Source organism: Polypterus senegalus, chromosome 3 (genome assembly GCF_016835505.1).
Source record: "Polypterus senegalus isolate Bchr_013 chromosome 3, ASM1683550v1, whole genome shotgun sequence".
Lineage (NCBI taxonomy): Eukaryota > Metazoa > Chordata > Cladistia > Polypteriformes > Polypteridae > Polypterus > Polypterus senegalus.
Genome location: NC_053156.1, coordinates 281,586,343 through 281,600,128, shown reverse-complemented (window position 1 = coordinate 281,600,128; position 13,786 = coordinate 281,586,343). Strand labels below are relative to the sequence as shown.

The window sequence follows — 13,786 nt, the reverse complement described above, 5'->3', positions numbered from 1 at the left end:
GAGTGAGTACACCACACTTCATCTAGAATCAACATTACCAGCTGTCTAGAAAATTAGTTATACTGAACATTCTATCGAGAAAAATAATGTGAGTTGTTAAGGGTGTTGATGATCACGCTGGAATGATTATTGTAGGAAATTTCTGTACTCCTGTGAACCAAGCCTCTGCAGCATGTTAATGACCGATTTAACATGCATCTTAAATCATGGGAAGAGGCAACCTGAGCAAACATGGAAATATCAGTGTCATGAGAAAGGCAGTTCAACGCAATGAAATTTATGCTCACACAGACTCTCATTCATGCGTGGCCAAAAACACATCAATAGGGGAAAATCATACTTGTCTGGACAGCTTTATGTGACATCTATTTTTTGTCCATGTTGACTGTGATTATGTGGCACTGGAGAGACATTGTACGGGAAAAAAAAAAAACGTGCTTAACACTTACATGTAGACTTGTCAGATTTCATAGTGGTAATCTTTCTTGTGTGTTTTCGTCTTTGCCTGCTAGACACTGTTGTGATATTACCATTGTAGTCTTGCAGACTCTGGTGCTTGATTATGTCCAGGATTAACATTCTACATCGCTATCTTTTAGAGATTATCATCATCTAATCATTTAGAAGTGATGGATGCCATCATTGTGATGACACCTTTTCACAATAGTGAGTTTTCTAACTTGTGGTGTGTGTGTGTGTGTGTGTTATTTTTTTCTGCAGGTATGAGTTTATTACTGGCTAACATACAGCTGCTGCTTTTGCTTCCTTATCTAGTAAAGCCTTTAGCCCTAAGTGCTAAACACCCCAAGCAGTTTTCTTGTTCCTCTCGATGGCATACTCTGTTACTTTGAGCGCACAATATTATTTTGTTTGCTGACAAATCTTAACAGCGTGCATGCTTCATGTCTACAGAAGCATCTTAACAGTTTGCAGGCTGCACATGTGACTGATTTCCAAGCATGTCAATATGCTCTTATCCTTAAACACTGTCTAAAACAATGAGCTGTATCTAAAAGGAATGACTCATTGTAGCTCACATTTTTGCAACAACAGCAAGGGAAAAAAGTAAAACCTCCAGTTAATTTCCGCAAGATATTCTTTGAGCACTGACCCTTATAAATGAGACTCTTTTTGTGACTACTAGTTTTTTTTTTTTTATCTAGCTGTAGAACTGAAAGCATTACCAAGCATCTTGTGCTTTTCTTTAAAATAATTGTTTGCATCACAGCCTGAATTCCAACTGAGACAGGATGAAGTCCCCCATTTGAATATAAACATGGTCCGAGGGTGGATTCAGATGAAATTTCAGAAAGAATACAATCATCACAAATCCCTAAATTTATTTTAACAAGTGCATATACTAAATGTATTCTTTGTAAATACTTAAAAAATAAACAATGCTTATTGAATACTAGGGAATATGTGCTTACCTTATAATTCTATTCAAAAACAGAGTGAACTGACACTTTGTCCAGGGCTGTTTCCACTATTCTACCAAGTGCTTCTACAATAGCCTCGGTCCCCTCAATAACACTGAAGTGGATTAAGCTGGTTTGATATTGATAGGCATGTAAAACTTATTTTTTCCCCTAAAAGACACAAGTGCCTTTCTTGTGTAACTAAATTCAAGTGGTCCTTGCCTTCTGACATTTGTCACCTGTTTTGTCAATTGTATACATATAAAAAGGTCAGATTTCAGGACACTGCAAATTTTATGTTACCTATAAATGCATATTTATAAGAGACAGACATGTAAACAGAATATCAGAATGTGAAACATTTTTCTTTTTTTTTTTTTTATACAGTCCAAAGTCATTTCAAATGTGGGACACTAAGTATCATCTGAGGTTTGACTTTAGAGCTTTATTTATTAGTCTCAACATAATCTGTTCCATACTCAGAAAACATCAAAATGGTTAAATAAAATAAACAGCTTTTTGCCCATGACAGGCTGGACGAACAGCAAACATCTTATGAAAATATTTTATACTCCTCAACAAAAGGCACATTTCCATTTGATTACATGTGTATATGCAAATGATTTCTTTTGAAAAACTGTGCACCTTCTAATTAGCCACTTCCTGCAGTGGAAAATGGGCAGCAACTACCAAATCTCCTCCTCTTTCAAAACAGTACAATGCAATGTTAAGTGGATTTTTTTTTCCTTTTCTGTCTGAACAGATATTAGGATTCAAAAAATGAAAATGCTTATCCCTATCCCACTGTGAATGTATTAATTGCTTATACTCTATGAATATGCACATTGATACTCTATCACCTTTCATTTCAATTTTAGACTTAAAAGAGTAGATGAATTTTCCTTCTTTATTAACTCAGACTGTGCAAGATCTGTAGATAAAACGTGTGATTACCACAATTCAATACTGAAATTCAAGCTGTGCTGTATTGTGTGTACCTTTGAACCTTCTTAATCACGGACACGCTATTTTATTTTTGTAATTGCTGCTTTGGATAAAGGTTACAAGCTAATAATGAGGTGGCACTCATTGATCAATACAAAATGACATTTAGTATATTAAATGTTTTTTATTGTAAACTTTACATCGTCTAACCTTTGACACCATAAAGTACCGTGATTAGCGTGTCTGAACAATAATGATATTTTTCCTGGGATATGCAAGTGGTAGAAAAAGGTAGCCCAAGAAAATACCCCTCTCTGGTTTCTTTTTGATTAAGCCCCTCTAAACATATACTGAATTTGTCCTTATGCAGGGGTGTGTTTTTAAGTGGCACTTATTGCATTTATCTGGAAATGTGGTCTTAACATATGCTTTCTGCAGCTTACAGAAAATCTATGAGCAAAACAACATACGTAACATCTAAAATCACGTATTTGTTTGTTAATACAATATACTGTATGCTGGAACGTACATGTAGCACCCAGAATTTTTAAACTCCATTCAATTATATTACAATGAATAGTTTTAAATATGAACATTGAAATTTATATTATTGACTAACTTTACAACCCTAATATGTGTATATCAGAATTAGGAGATAAAGAACTGAACTAACCAAAAACAAACATGGACCTATAATAATGAATATACATTCATCTATAGTCTAAAACAGGGGTGGGCAAGGTCGGTCCTGGAGAGCCACAGTGGCTGCAGGTTTTCATTTCAACCCAATTGCTTAATTAGAAACCAATCCTTTCCAATCTCAGGCCTTGTTTAATTTTATGGCTTGTTAAGTCTGCAATGTAAGGTTCTTATATTGTAGATTTTCTTCCTTTTCATGGATATCATCAAAATGATTTGAAGCCTAAAACGGATCATTTTCAGTCTGTCACATTTTCTATTACATGTTTCAATAAATCAGACAGTGCATGATGAACACACAGAGATGTAAATCAAAACAAGTTAGATGGTGAACTGCTGACCGCTTTACCATTTACATCTTATTGCTAATAAGGAGCTATTAAAACAGTGAATGCAGCTGTTTAAGATTGAAATAAGCAATTAAGGGTGAGGAACCTTAGCAAGTGAGACCACTAAAATGAAGCATCAAAATGTCACTTAAGCAGTAATTGACTTCTCATTAAGAAACAGGGTTGGAACAAAAACCTGCAGCCACTGCAGCTCTCCAGGACTGACATTGCCCACCCCGGTCTAACATGTACACCTAAAATCACACATACAAATTCCACTTGAACAGCAGCAAATTAAAACAGTGCATTTCTGGAAGTATCTCATCTGGCAACATTAACCATCCACCACAATAAATATACATACTCACAATCAGTAATGCGGGGTCAATGAGAGGAGACGTTACATTGTGACTTTTTTGTTATGAGGCATGTCAGACCTGCTGATTGCAGCTGCTGATCTTGTCGATGCACCATGTAAATTTACCCAACTAACAATCTAGTTCATGTTACATTTGTTGACTGAGTGACTGTCTTCCAGAGAGGCCATGCTTGTCCCTTTTTGTGGCAGCCAATAGCATACTGCCTGACCGAGCTCGTGCTATGCGAAGACTTAAAAACTGTGGCAAGTTGAGCAGCAATCTCCAACCTTTTTTTTATGCTCTTTGTTTCACTTTGTAATGATGCCTAAAACACATGTGTGAGGTTTAAAGCTCCTAAGCTGCCTCATAGAACCAGCTCTGTGTGAAGGATTAACAGGTACGCTGAACTGACAGAAGAGAAGCTCATCTTTCTTTTCTCTTATGTTTGAGAGGTTCAAAACACACATATTCCTTGTTGATTGTTGCTACAGTCTGTACATTAAACTGCCAAATGAGCATGCATTACTTATTAGCTCTCTTGTACACACAGTCGACCAATTAACTAAAGAGAAGACCTTTTTGATTTTGTCATGGCTAGTCAGAGACTAACTGTTCTCAGTCATTGGGTTTGTCACAATAGCCGATCAGATTCATTGGAGAGCATTACCGACTGCCTCTGACTGGCTAATATTACGTAAATAAAGGCTACAATTGTAATCACTTTAAGTGACATGGGCTTTAGAATCGTCTATTAAGCTAACACAAAATGTCTTTGGAATGTGAGAAAAGAAATGAATACCTTAAAGAATACACACACAAGGAAAAGATGTGGACTCCACAAAGGCAGCGAGAACAGTGACATGCAAAAAAAGATGAATCATCATTTACCATACATGAGCATATTGGGATTTGGAAGAAAAACTGAGTACCTGAAGGAAAACCTATAGAGACACAGAGGAAACACAACTATGTCACAAAGACATTAACCATGTGGAATTCAAACTTTAGACAATTAACTCCTGGGAGAGCAGTGCCAACCACTGCTACATTATGGCACCCTTTACTTTATCTTCATGGTAAATTATTTTTTGAAGCTTTTATTAGCACCAATTCTCTATGTCCACACTAAAATTCATTTAAAGATGGTGTCTTCAAACCAAAACAATCTCTGTCCATACTGGTGTTTTCACATTGATTACAAAAGTATCTCTGTTCACACTAAAAGGAAAGAAAACCAATATGATTCACACATTCGCCTACACCGGATGTGCATGCATTGGCAAAGAAATCTTTCAAACACTGGTAATGCCAAGGGCCACAGGATTTATCACAACCAGAACATTCAAACGTTACTAAATACGATTCAGATGCATAAAGCTAAGCAACACAACAAGTGCCACGGAAAGCAAGTCTTCTGTGCCTGATACGTTGGAATATGGTTTTCTTCTATGAATGAGGAACAATCAGGGAATGAAACAATGTAATGAGCAGGATCCAATCAGGAAAGGACTACATAATATTCACAAACAAAAAATCATGATTACAGTCAAAGTTTTTGAAAATCTGTGGTTTTCACCCACCCACACAACAACAATGAGGCTGCATTTGCAGTAGTATACGGTTCTGAGACATTTTCGGGATTGGAAAACATCCAGGTAGTGTGGACAAATGGCAAAAATAAAGACTAATGTCTTGGTTTTTAAACAAGAACATACAGTGTGGTCCATAAACATTTCGACAGTGATATGATTTTCATAATTCTAGCTGTGTATACAACCACAATTGATTTGAAATTAAGCAGTCATTTTGTGATTGAAATTGTTGACTTTCAGCTTTATTTTATGGGGTTTAACAAAAATATTGTATGAGTCACTTAGGAATGATAGCCATTTTTCTGCAAATTCACTCCTTTCCAGGAGCTCAAAAGTATTTGAACAAACTAACAATCTACATATAATGATCATTTTCAATATTTGGTTGAAAATCCTTTACAGTCAATGACTGATTGAGGTCTGGAACCCATGGCCATTTTCAAGTGCCGAGTTTCCACCCTAGTGATACTTTGCCAGTCCTTTACTGCAGCAGTCTTCAGTTGCTTCTTATTCATTGGACTTTCTGCCATCAGTTTTGTCTTCAGGAAGTGAAACATGTGTCGAGTTGGGTTGAGGTCAGTTGACTGACTTGACCGTTGAAGAATATCCCACTACTTTATGTTGCACTTGGTTTGCTGTCACAGTATGTTTTGGCTCATTGTCCATCTCTACTGTGAAGCGACATTCTATCAGTTTTGCAACATTTGGCTGAATCTGAGCAGACAGTATAGCCCTGTACACTTCAGAATTCATCCTGTTACTTCTGCCAGCAGTTAAAACACCATGCACAGTCACACGTGCCCATGCCATAAAACTGCCTCCACCTTGTTTCACAGATGATGTGGTATTCATTGGATCATGAGCCATTTCTTCTTCTCTTTATACTATTCTCTTTCCAGCATTCTGGTATGTATTGATCTTAGTTTTCTTTGTCCAAAGAACATTGTTCCAGACCTAGACATGCTTTTAAAAAAATGTTTTCTGGCCAAATTTAATCTGTCCTTCCTATGCTTGAGGCTTTCCAGTGGTTTGCAGCTTGTGGTAAACCTTCTGTCTTTACTTTTGTGAAGTCTTCTCTTGATTGTAGACTTTGGCATTGATAGGTTTACCTCCCAGAGAGTTTGGCTAAATGCTGTGAAAGGGTTCTTCTTTACCATGGACAGAATTCTGCAATCATCCAGTTGACTTCTGTGGTTTTCTAGACCTTCTGGTAAACATTTGCCAGTGCATCTTTTCAAGAATGTACCAAATGGTTGATTTGACCACTCCTCGTGTTTCTGCTATCTCTCTAAAGGGTTTGTTTTCTCAACCTAATGATAGGCTGTTTTTACTTGCATGGATACCTCTTTGGTCCTCATATTGAGAGCTCATAGTGATAGATTCCAAGTGCAAATTTCCAAGTGCAAATTCCACAATTTAAATCAATTCCAGAGCTTTCACCTATTTAATAGTTAATAAAATAATATGGGAACTTCTCCCACCTGGCTATGGAACAGCTTGTCAGTTAAATATCCAAATACTTTTGAGGCCCTGGGAATAAGGAAGCTATGTATAAAAATGTCTATCATTCCTAAACAACTCATACAATATTTTTGGTAAATCCCTTAAATTAAATCTGAAGGTCTACACGTCAATCACGTAAAGATTGATTTATTTTAAATCCAATGCTGGTGGTGTACAGGGACAAAATTATGAACCTAACTATAGTAGTTTGGTAAAAGCCTGAAACAGTTAACAGTTATTTCTTTTTTTTTACTATGTGAAAACTACAAATTAAATTTCTGATTTCAATCAATGTTTCTAAAGATTAGAAGGTGTAAAAAGCCATTACACTTTTGTTAGAGAATATCATCATTTTGCAATGCTTTTATGACAGACTACTTATTAAGTCACTGTCCTTCACAAAGCAACAGTCATTGCAGCAATGTCTCTATCCTCTATCTCTACTGCCTAATATTTTTTTGCGTTAGACAAGAGATAAACTTTTATTTTTGTGGACTGAAGTGAACACACTGGATTTATTTTAATGAATGCATAATTCACAGAACATTAGCTCTTCATTCTCCAAATTGAGAATCTCTGCAATTTTTTAAAGAAAACTGTACTTGTGTTTCTGGGTCAGCTGTTGTGAATCATGTTTTCAGACAGATGGATTATTCATTTCAGCCTTATCTACAACTGTTTCTGTCTATTTTTTTTTTGTTCCCAGACAGAAGAAATGCAAAATTGTCTACTTAATCATTCTGTATCTCATGTAGCATGTCTGACATAAAAAATAAAGAGATAAAGAGATTTTGAATTCTGATCTTCAAATTTTAATGCATATCTGCATGAGATGAAAACTACCAGACTACAACCAGTAGCCTCCTAATCCAATTACTAAAGGGAAAGACACTGGATATTGTACTATAGTACGTAAGCAGAGGCGAGTTAGTTACATGCACAGTATATATTTTTTAGTTGTTCAGCTATTATGATTACTGCATCATTTAAATTTATAATTTACCCAACCTTGACTTGTGTAGTCTGTGTGGAATATTTAGTTGGAGTAAAGGGTTCAGCACTAATATGAACAGAGTATTCCTATATTTCAAGAAGCCAATCTGGTAATCTGAGGCAAATGCTACATTAAAATAAAACTGATGAAGGACAAGATATGTTCCCTAGTGAAATTCCTCTGTATACTGACCTGCTACTCCATTAACAGCAGGCCTTTCATCATCATCTTCCTCCTCAGGGGCTGCACTGTCTTTCCTCTCCATCTTGCTGACAGACGTGGTACGTTTTCTTTGAGCCTCTGCATCAAAATCTTCATCAAACAGTACTTGGTCCACAAGATCAGGCTGGATGGGATTGGGTTCTGCTGGCGGCTTTGGAGTGCCATAATAGTTACCTGCCATTAAAGCAAAAGACTGCAGAATTATCAATTAGGCTTTCATTTATTAGAAATTTGACAACAAGACCTGGAGGAAAACACTAAAAAAAAAAACAAAAAAAAAAAACACATGCAATAGTTGATGAGCAAACAGTAAGAAAAGAAACAAGTAAAATTAACATACAATTTGATGGACTGGAAAAAAAAACAGTTACAATGATGGTATATATTTGCTTTCTTCAAAGGTAGTGGTACTTTGTGACTAAAGGGAGAGCAGCAGCTAAACGAACTAGGCAGAGTAACTATGTTGGGGTGTAATTTACCAAGCAGAGTTAGGTTGTGGCTTGAATGACCAACAGAAATATACAGTAACACCAGATGGTCGTGGTGAAGTGAATGCCAAGGTTTTGAAAAAGCACTCAGTTTACCAGTCAGTCTTTATTCCCATACTCATTTTATCATTACAAATTTTGATTATAGTTTTAAAACAAGTGATACAACTGGTAGAAGTGGTTGGATGAGGTTTTTGCAATATTTAACTGAGCTCACTCTCTGTATCAAGACATTACAAACTTCCTCTGAGCAGATGACAATTCTACTATAGGGCGGGAAGCCAGCTAGCATGGTTTGAGTGCTCAGTGATGACGAATCAAGTGCTTCCTATTGAAGGTGAACTGGGTACAGATGCCTGGGAAAGGTAGAGAGTGCACATAAGAATATTCTCTCCGTCTCTCATAGATAACTTAGGAGTATCAGGACATTCTGCATGAGGAGCTGGGTGTATGTTTGAAAAAGGGAGGACTAATCTAATCTGTTCTGTCTCGAACATGGCAATGCTTGCCAGGAGAAGCAAATGGAAAAGAGGGAAGAGTTTAAAAGGTCTTTTTAGGAATTCATGGCATACTGGATTAGTAAATGGGTAAAGGTCAAGTTTTCCAACAGAAATAAGGAACTGCAAATGAACCTTGCAAACACAACAGCTAGCAAAAGTTTATAACCATATTGCGTGTTCTAGACAATAATAATGGCTCGAAGGCAACATTTTTCTTACAGTACCAATCAAGATGTGGATATATAAAAAGATGGGATTGGGACTTAAACATTCCAGAAAACATGTATCCATTATCTTGTAACCAGTTTTTAAAGAAAATGTCAATTAGATGTGGAATGGTTCATTTGTAGTTACTATAGTTTCCACAGTCCCCTGTTTGTTCCACTTAAACCAATCAATATTTCATGTTGATCTGATTAAGCAGTAATTTTCACAAAATGTGCTAAGCAAATGTCAAGGACCATACATTACACTCATCCAAACTAATTTTATTTTTTAGTTGTATGCCTTAATTATTCAGTTTAGAGTTTAAAAACAGAATTTTCGATAGCTAGCTGAATGTGTGACTAATATGAAGCACTGGCCAAAAGTTCAAACAGGCCAAACAAACTTTCCAAAACATAATTATTTTTTAACCTAAAATATTAAACATAAGTTTAACATAAAATTAACACAAAGTGTGTGCCACTCACTGATGATTACTACTTTAAGTTCTGGCTGGCTTAGTCTCATCTTCCACTATAGTTTATCCAGTTTAGTTTTAATTATTTCAGAAGATACGGACAAGGAGGCATTGCATCACCTGTTTGTTTAATTTTAAGGGTATTTTATTAGCATTTGTATTAAGAATTTGTTTTTGCCCATTTAAAGGAAAAATTACAGAACACTTTTCAATATGGAAAAATATCAGTGGACTCCAATTAGCATACCACCCTTATTCATACTTCTTTTGAGATCAGCACACTATGTAAATAATGAGTGTGAATGTTAACAGAAGATATCTGCATTGTGTACATGACTTGTTTGTACAGAATTATGGCAAGAACACACGGTTTTAAATAATACTTGAGAAAAGATACTTTTAGTTTAAAAAGCTAAAAATCATCGAATACAATTACAACAGCCTACCAAAAAAGTCATTTACTTCCTGCTAGTGTTAGCTATTCTTGTTTTCCAGAACATGCAATGTATGAATGTGGCAGTTTTAGGCTCTTTAATAGGGCAATCCCTTAAAACAGACTAGACTAGAATCACTTATTACCATGTTTGCATTGAATATGCATTTAATAATTTTCTGTTTTACTACTTCAAATGGTTCCAAATATTGGCTTCAAAGATAAATGAAGTAAAATTGTGATGGGCATTGTATCTGCTCATACAAACACATTCTCTCATGTATAACATTACAGTATCTGCTCAACAAAAAATGTTTACTGCAAGAAAACAGGTTCAATTTTTTAATTATTTCACTGTTCCTTAATACAAAAGAAGCTGTAATGGCATGCCCTTTCCAATGATTTTAAAATAAGCAAAAATTAACAAACACAATACTCCTTGAAACCCAAACAAAGTGAGACAAATACAATATTACTATGGTTTACTGTCTATTCCTACACCAATCTCAAAACTTATACTACATTTTCACATTTAATTTTGCTTTTCCTCCTAAATTCACACTACTAAGAGGACACACACATGTTATGGTTTCTGAACATGTCTTGAAAAAGGGGTATTAAGGAGTAAAGCTTATAAAGGCAAGGTATTCCAGAGAGGAGCAAATATCATGGAAACACAAAGCGACGACTGTCTCCATGTCTATGATTTACAACTGGAAACCATTCTTCAGAGCTTGCTTAGCGTGTCATTCTTTGTGCACTAGGTTTCCAGTATTGTTCCACTACATAAGATCACTAGGAGCTTCTTCATGCTTTTGTTGCAATATATATTCTGCTCATTACTCTTTGTGAATGATGTGCCCATTTCATTATTTCGTTTCACAAAATACAAATTATATGAAGCAGCACTAAGTATTGGTTGAATTTTAATTTGGTCCTAATCGTTAACTATTCAATTATTCTCTTTAATTGGGCTAAGATCACTAGGTGGCGTAATAATCTTTCTCACACCTGAAGACTGCATGCTTTGTTTCTTAGTAAACTTAGTAAAACATTGAACATGGTATTTTTTCGCTCCCTCCTTCTAGATCAGGGGGTCCTCAACCTCAGTCCTGGAAGGCTGAAGTAGCTGTAGGTTTTCATTTAAGTCATTGTTTTGCTTTTCAATTAGACGCCTAGTACTGTCGATTCCATAGCGCACTTTTTTGTACTTTCATTCAATTAGTGTAAATATTAAGAAACCCTAATCACTTATATAAACACTGAAATGTTACTTTTAACAATTTTTAATAAGTTTCAGTGTACACATAGCTCTACAGCTGAACAACGTTGTGACCTTTATGTTGAGCTTCCAGAAAGTACAAGAAGGTACTTAAGTTTTCGTAAATTTCTCTGGGGAGATCTTAAAATGGCTATGTAACAACGCTCCCCATCCAACCTGATGGAGCTTGAGAGGTGCTGCAAAAAGGAATGGGCGAAACTGGCAAGGATAGGTGTGCCAGGATTGTGGCATCATATTCAAAAAGACTTAGAGGCTGTAATTGCTGCCAAAGGTGCATCGACAAAGTATTGGCTGTGAATACTTATGTACAAGTGATTTCTCAATTTTTTTATTTTTAATAAATTTGCAAAAATCTCAAGTAAACTTTTTTCACGTCATTATGGGGTGTTGTGTGTAGAATTCTGATGGAAAAAAAAAAGAATTTAATCCATTTTGGAATAAGGCTATAACATAACAAAATGTGGAAAAAGTGATGCGCTATGAAAACTTTCCGGATGCACTGTAAATAAATATAAAAGAGTTCACACTTTTTTACAGAACAGTACTTATTGCTAAAATGTTTCATTGGTCTTTCTTACCAAGAAACGTTCCTTCTTTCACACATAAAATAAGTATTCTAAACAGTATCTTTCACTGCTTTTCATAAAGCAGAAAAAAACAAAAAACAAAGGCAAAAGGTAGTTACAATTTTTTTTTGCTCAAAACAAATGTATTATAATCTGTAATTTGACAAATCCAAGGATAAAAATGTAGAAGACATCAAATTAGCCTAGAAAACACTTGACTCAATAAGGATCAACTTGTCCCCTGCAGTCTGGTAACATCCATGGATGTTGTATTTACTAAAAAGGACAGTATGGCAGACAGCCACTAAACCAACGGCCACATGGCACAAAATATGAAGTCTCAGCTGTAAGAGCAAGTGAAATATGCAAGCTGAATATTGTTACCTCCTGCTAGTACAGCATATGGCCTTCATAGGCAGTTTAAATAAAAACGTTTTAACTTTTTTTTTTTAATCTGGCTGGGTTTCATTTGTTTCCAAGTAAGCTGCAAATTGGCCATATTTATTATGTGATAGTAAATAGATTATATAACACTATAAAGTTGGTATCCTTTAGACAGTGGGACTTTGGCACAAAATACACTAATGACAATATTCAAAGCAAAAGCTGCAAGGTGAATGCCGCAAAATTTATATATGAACAAAAAACAGTAGATGCTCAAGAGATTTCTGTCCTCGTACTGAGTAAAAATGACCATGATTGTGCAGCCATGAGAGATTATGAATGCAATAAATACTGTAATTTAAGTAATTAGACACTACTTCTTTAATTTAAGATGCAGTAGCTGTGGTATCACCGTTTCTATCAATCAACTGTTCTATCAACAATAAACTTATAGATACAGAACAAGGTTAACCATATTGGGAATTTAGTGACAGATACTCATTTTGTATTTAATTTAAACACAGTCTATTAATGTATCAAGTCTATCTCTCTGACAAAATAAAACTAAGTATTTTCAACCAACTGTGGTGGGTTGGCACCCTGCCCAGGATTGGTTCCTGCCTTGTGCCCTGTGTTGGCTGGGATTGGCTCTAGCAGACCCCCGTGACCCTGTATTCGGATTCAGCGGGTTAGGAAATGGATGGATGGATTTTCAACCAACAAATATTCAGCAGAAATGTGTCAAGAAATGCTATGGAGGCTCCTTTATGCCAAGATCAATACGCCTGCATAATGCCCCACTGGGACTGGGACTGCCAAGTCAGAAGATTTTACTCTTTAAATTTCCTTTTTGGTCATTCTGGTGTGTGTTCAGACCGAAGGGTGTGTGCATATATATTCATTTATCTATGTATGTATTTATTTATTTAAAGAGCTTATGTGAAAGGCCAAATTTCCTCCTGGGAACAAATAAGGATCTATTTATTTATCTCTCTCTACCTGTCCGGTCTCCAGGTAAGGAGATAAAAGTTGAACTGAAACATGTCCCATGACCACCCAAGTTAAAGCCTTTTTCATTTTTCATCTAAAATTTGTTTTGCATAGAAGTATCCACTAAGTGAGCAAATATAAACAAAATTAAACTGGCTGACATTGAGCAGTGAATAAGTACTGCATTTGTTTTATTAGTATCAATTTCCATACTAACAGAGTGGAATCTATACTCAATGGCTGCATCACATCCTGATATGGTATCTGCTTGGCTTAAGAACATAAAGGATGGTGAAGGTGACACAGAATATTAGTAGTTTATGACATATGTAACAGTTGCTGACTTAGAAAAGCAAACAGTGAAAGTCTCATTAAAGATCTCAATCATTCTGCATAGTAA

At 35.7% G+C, this 13,786-nt stretch overlaps 1 protein-coding gene across 5 annotated transcripts in view; it reads right to left on the bottom strand.

Annotated features, from left to right (window-relative positions):
- The window catches only part of magi3a (membrane associated guanylate kinase, WW and PDZ domain containing 3a), a 109,840-nt gene that overhangs the window by 54,543 nt on the left and 41,511 nt on the right, over positions 1-13,786 (bottom strand). For all 5 annotated transcript variants that reach the window (XM_039749308.1, XM_039749303.1, XM_039749306.1 and 2 more), the window contains exon 4: positions 8,032-8,235. In XM_039749308.1, the coding sequence (XP_039605242.1) occupies positions 8,032-8,235 (204 nt within the window). The remainder of the gene's footprint in view (positions 1-8,031; positions 8,236-13,786) is intronic.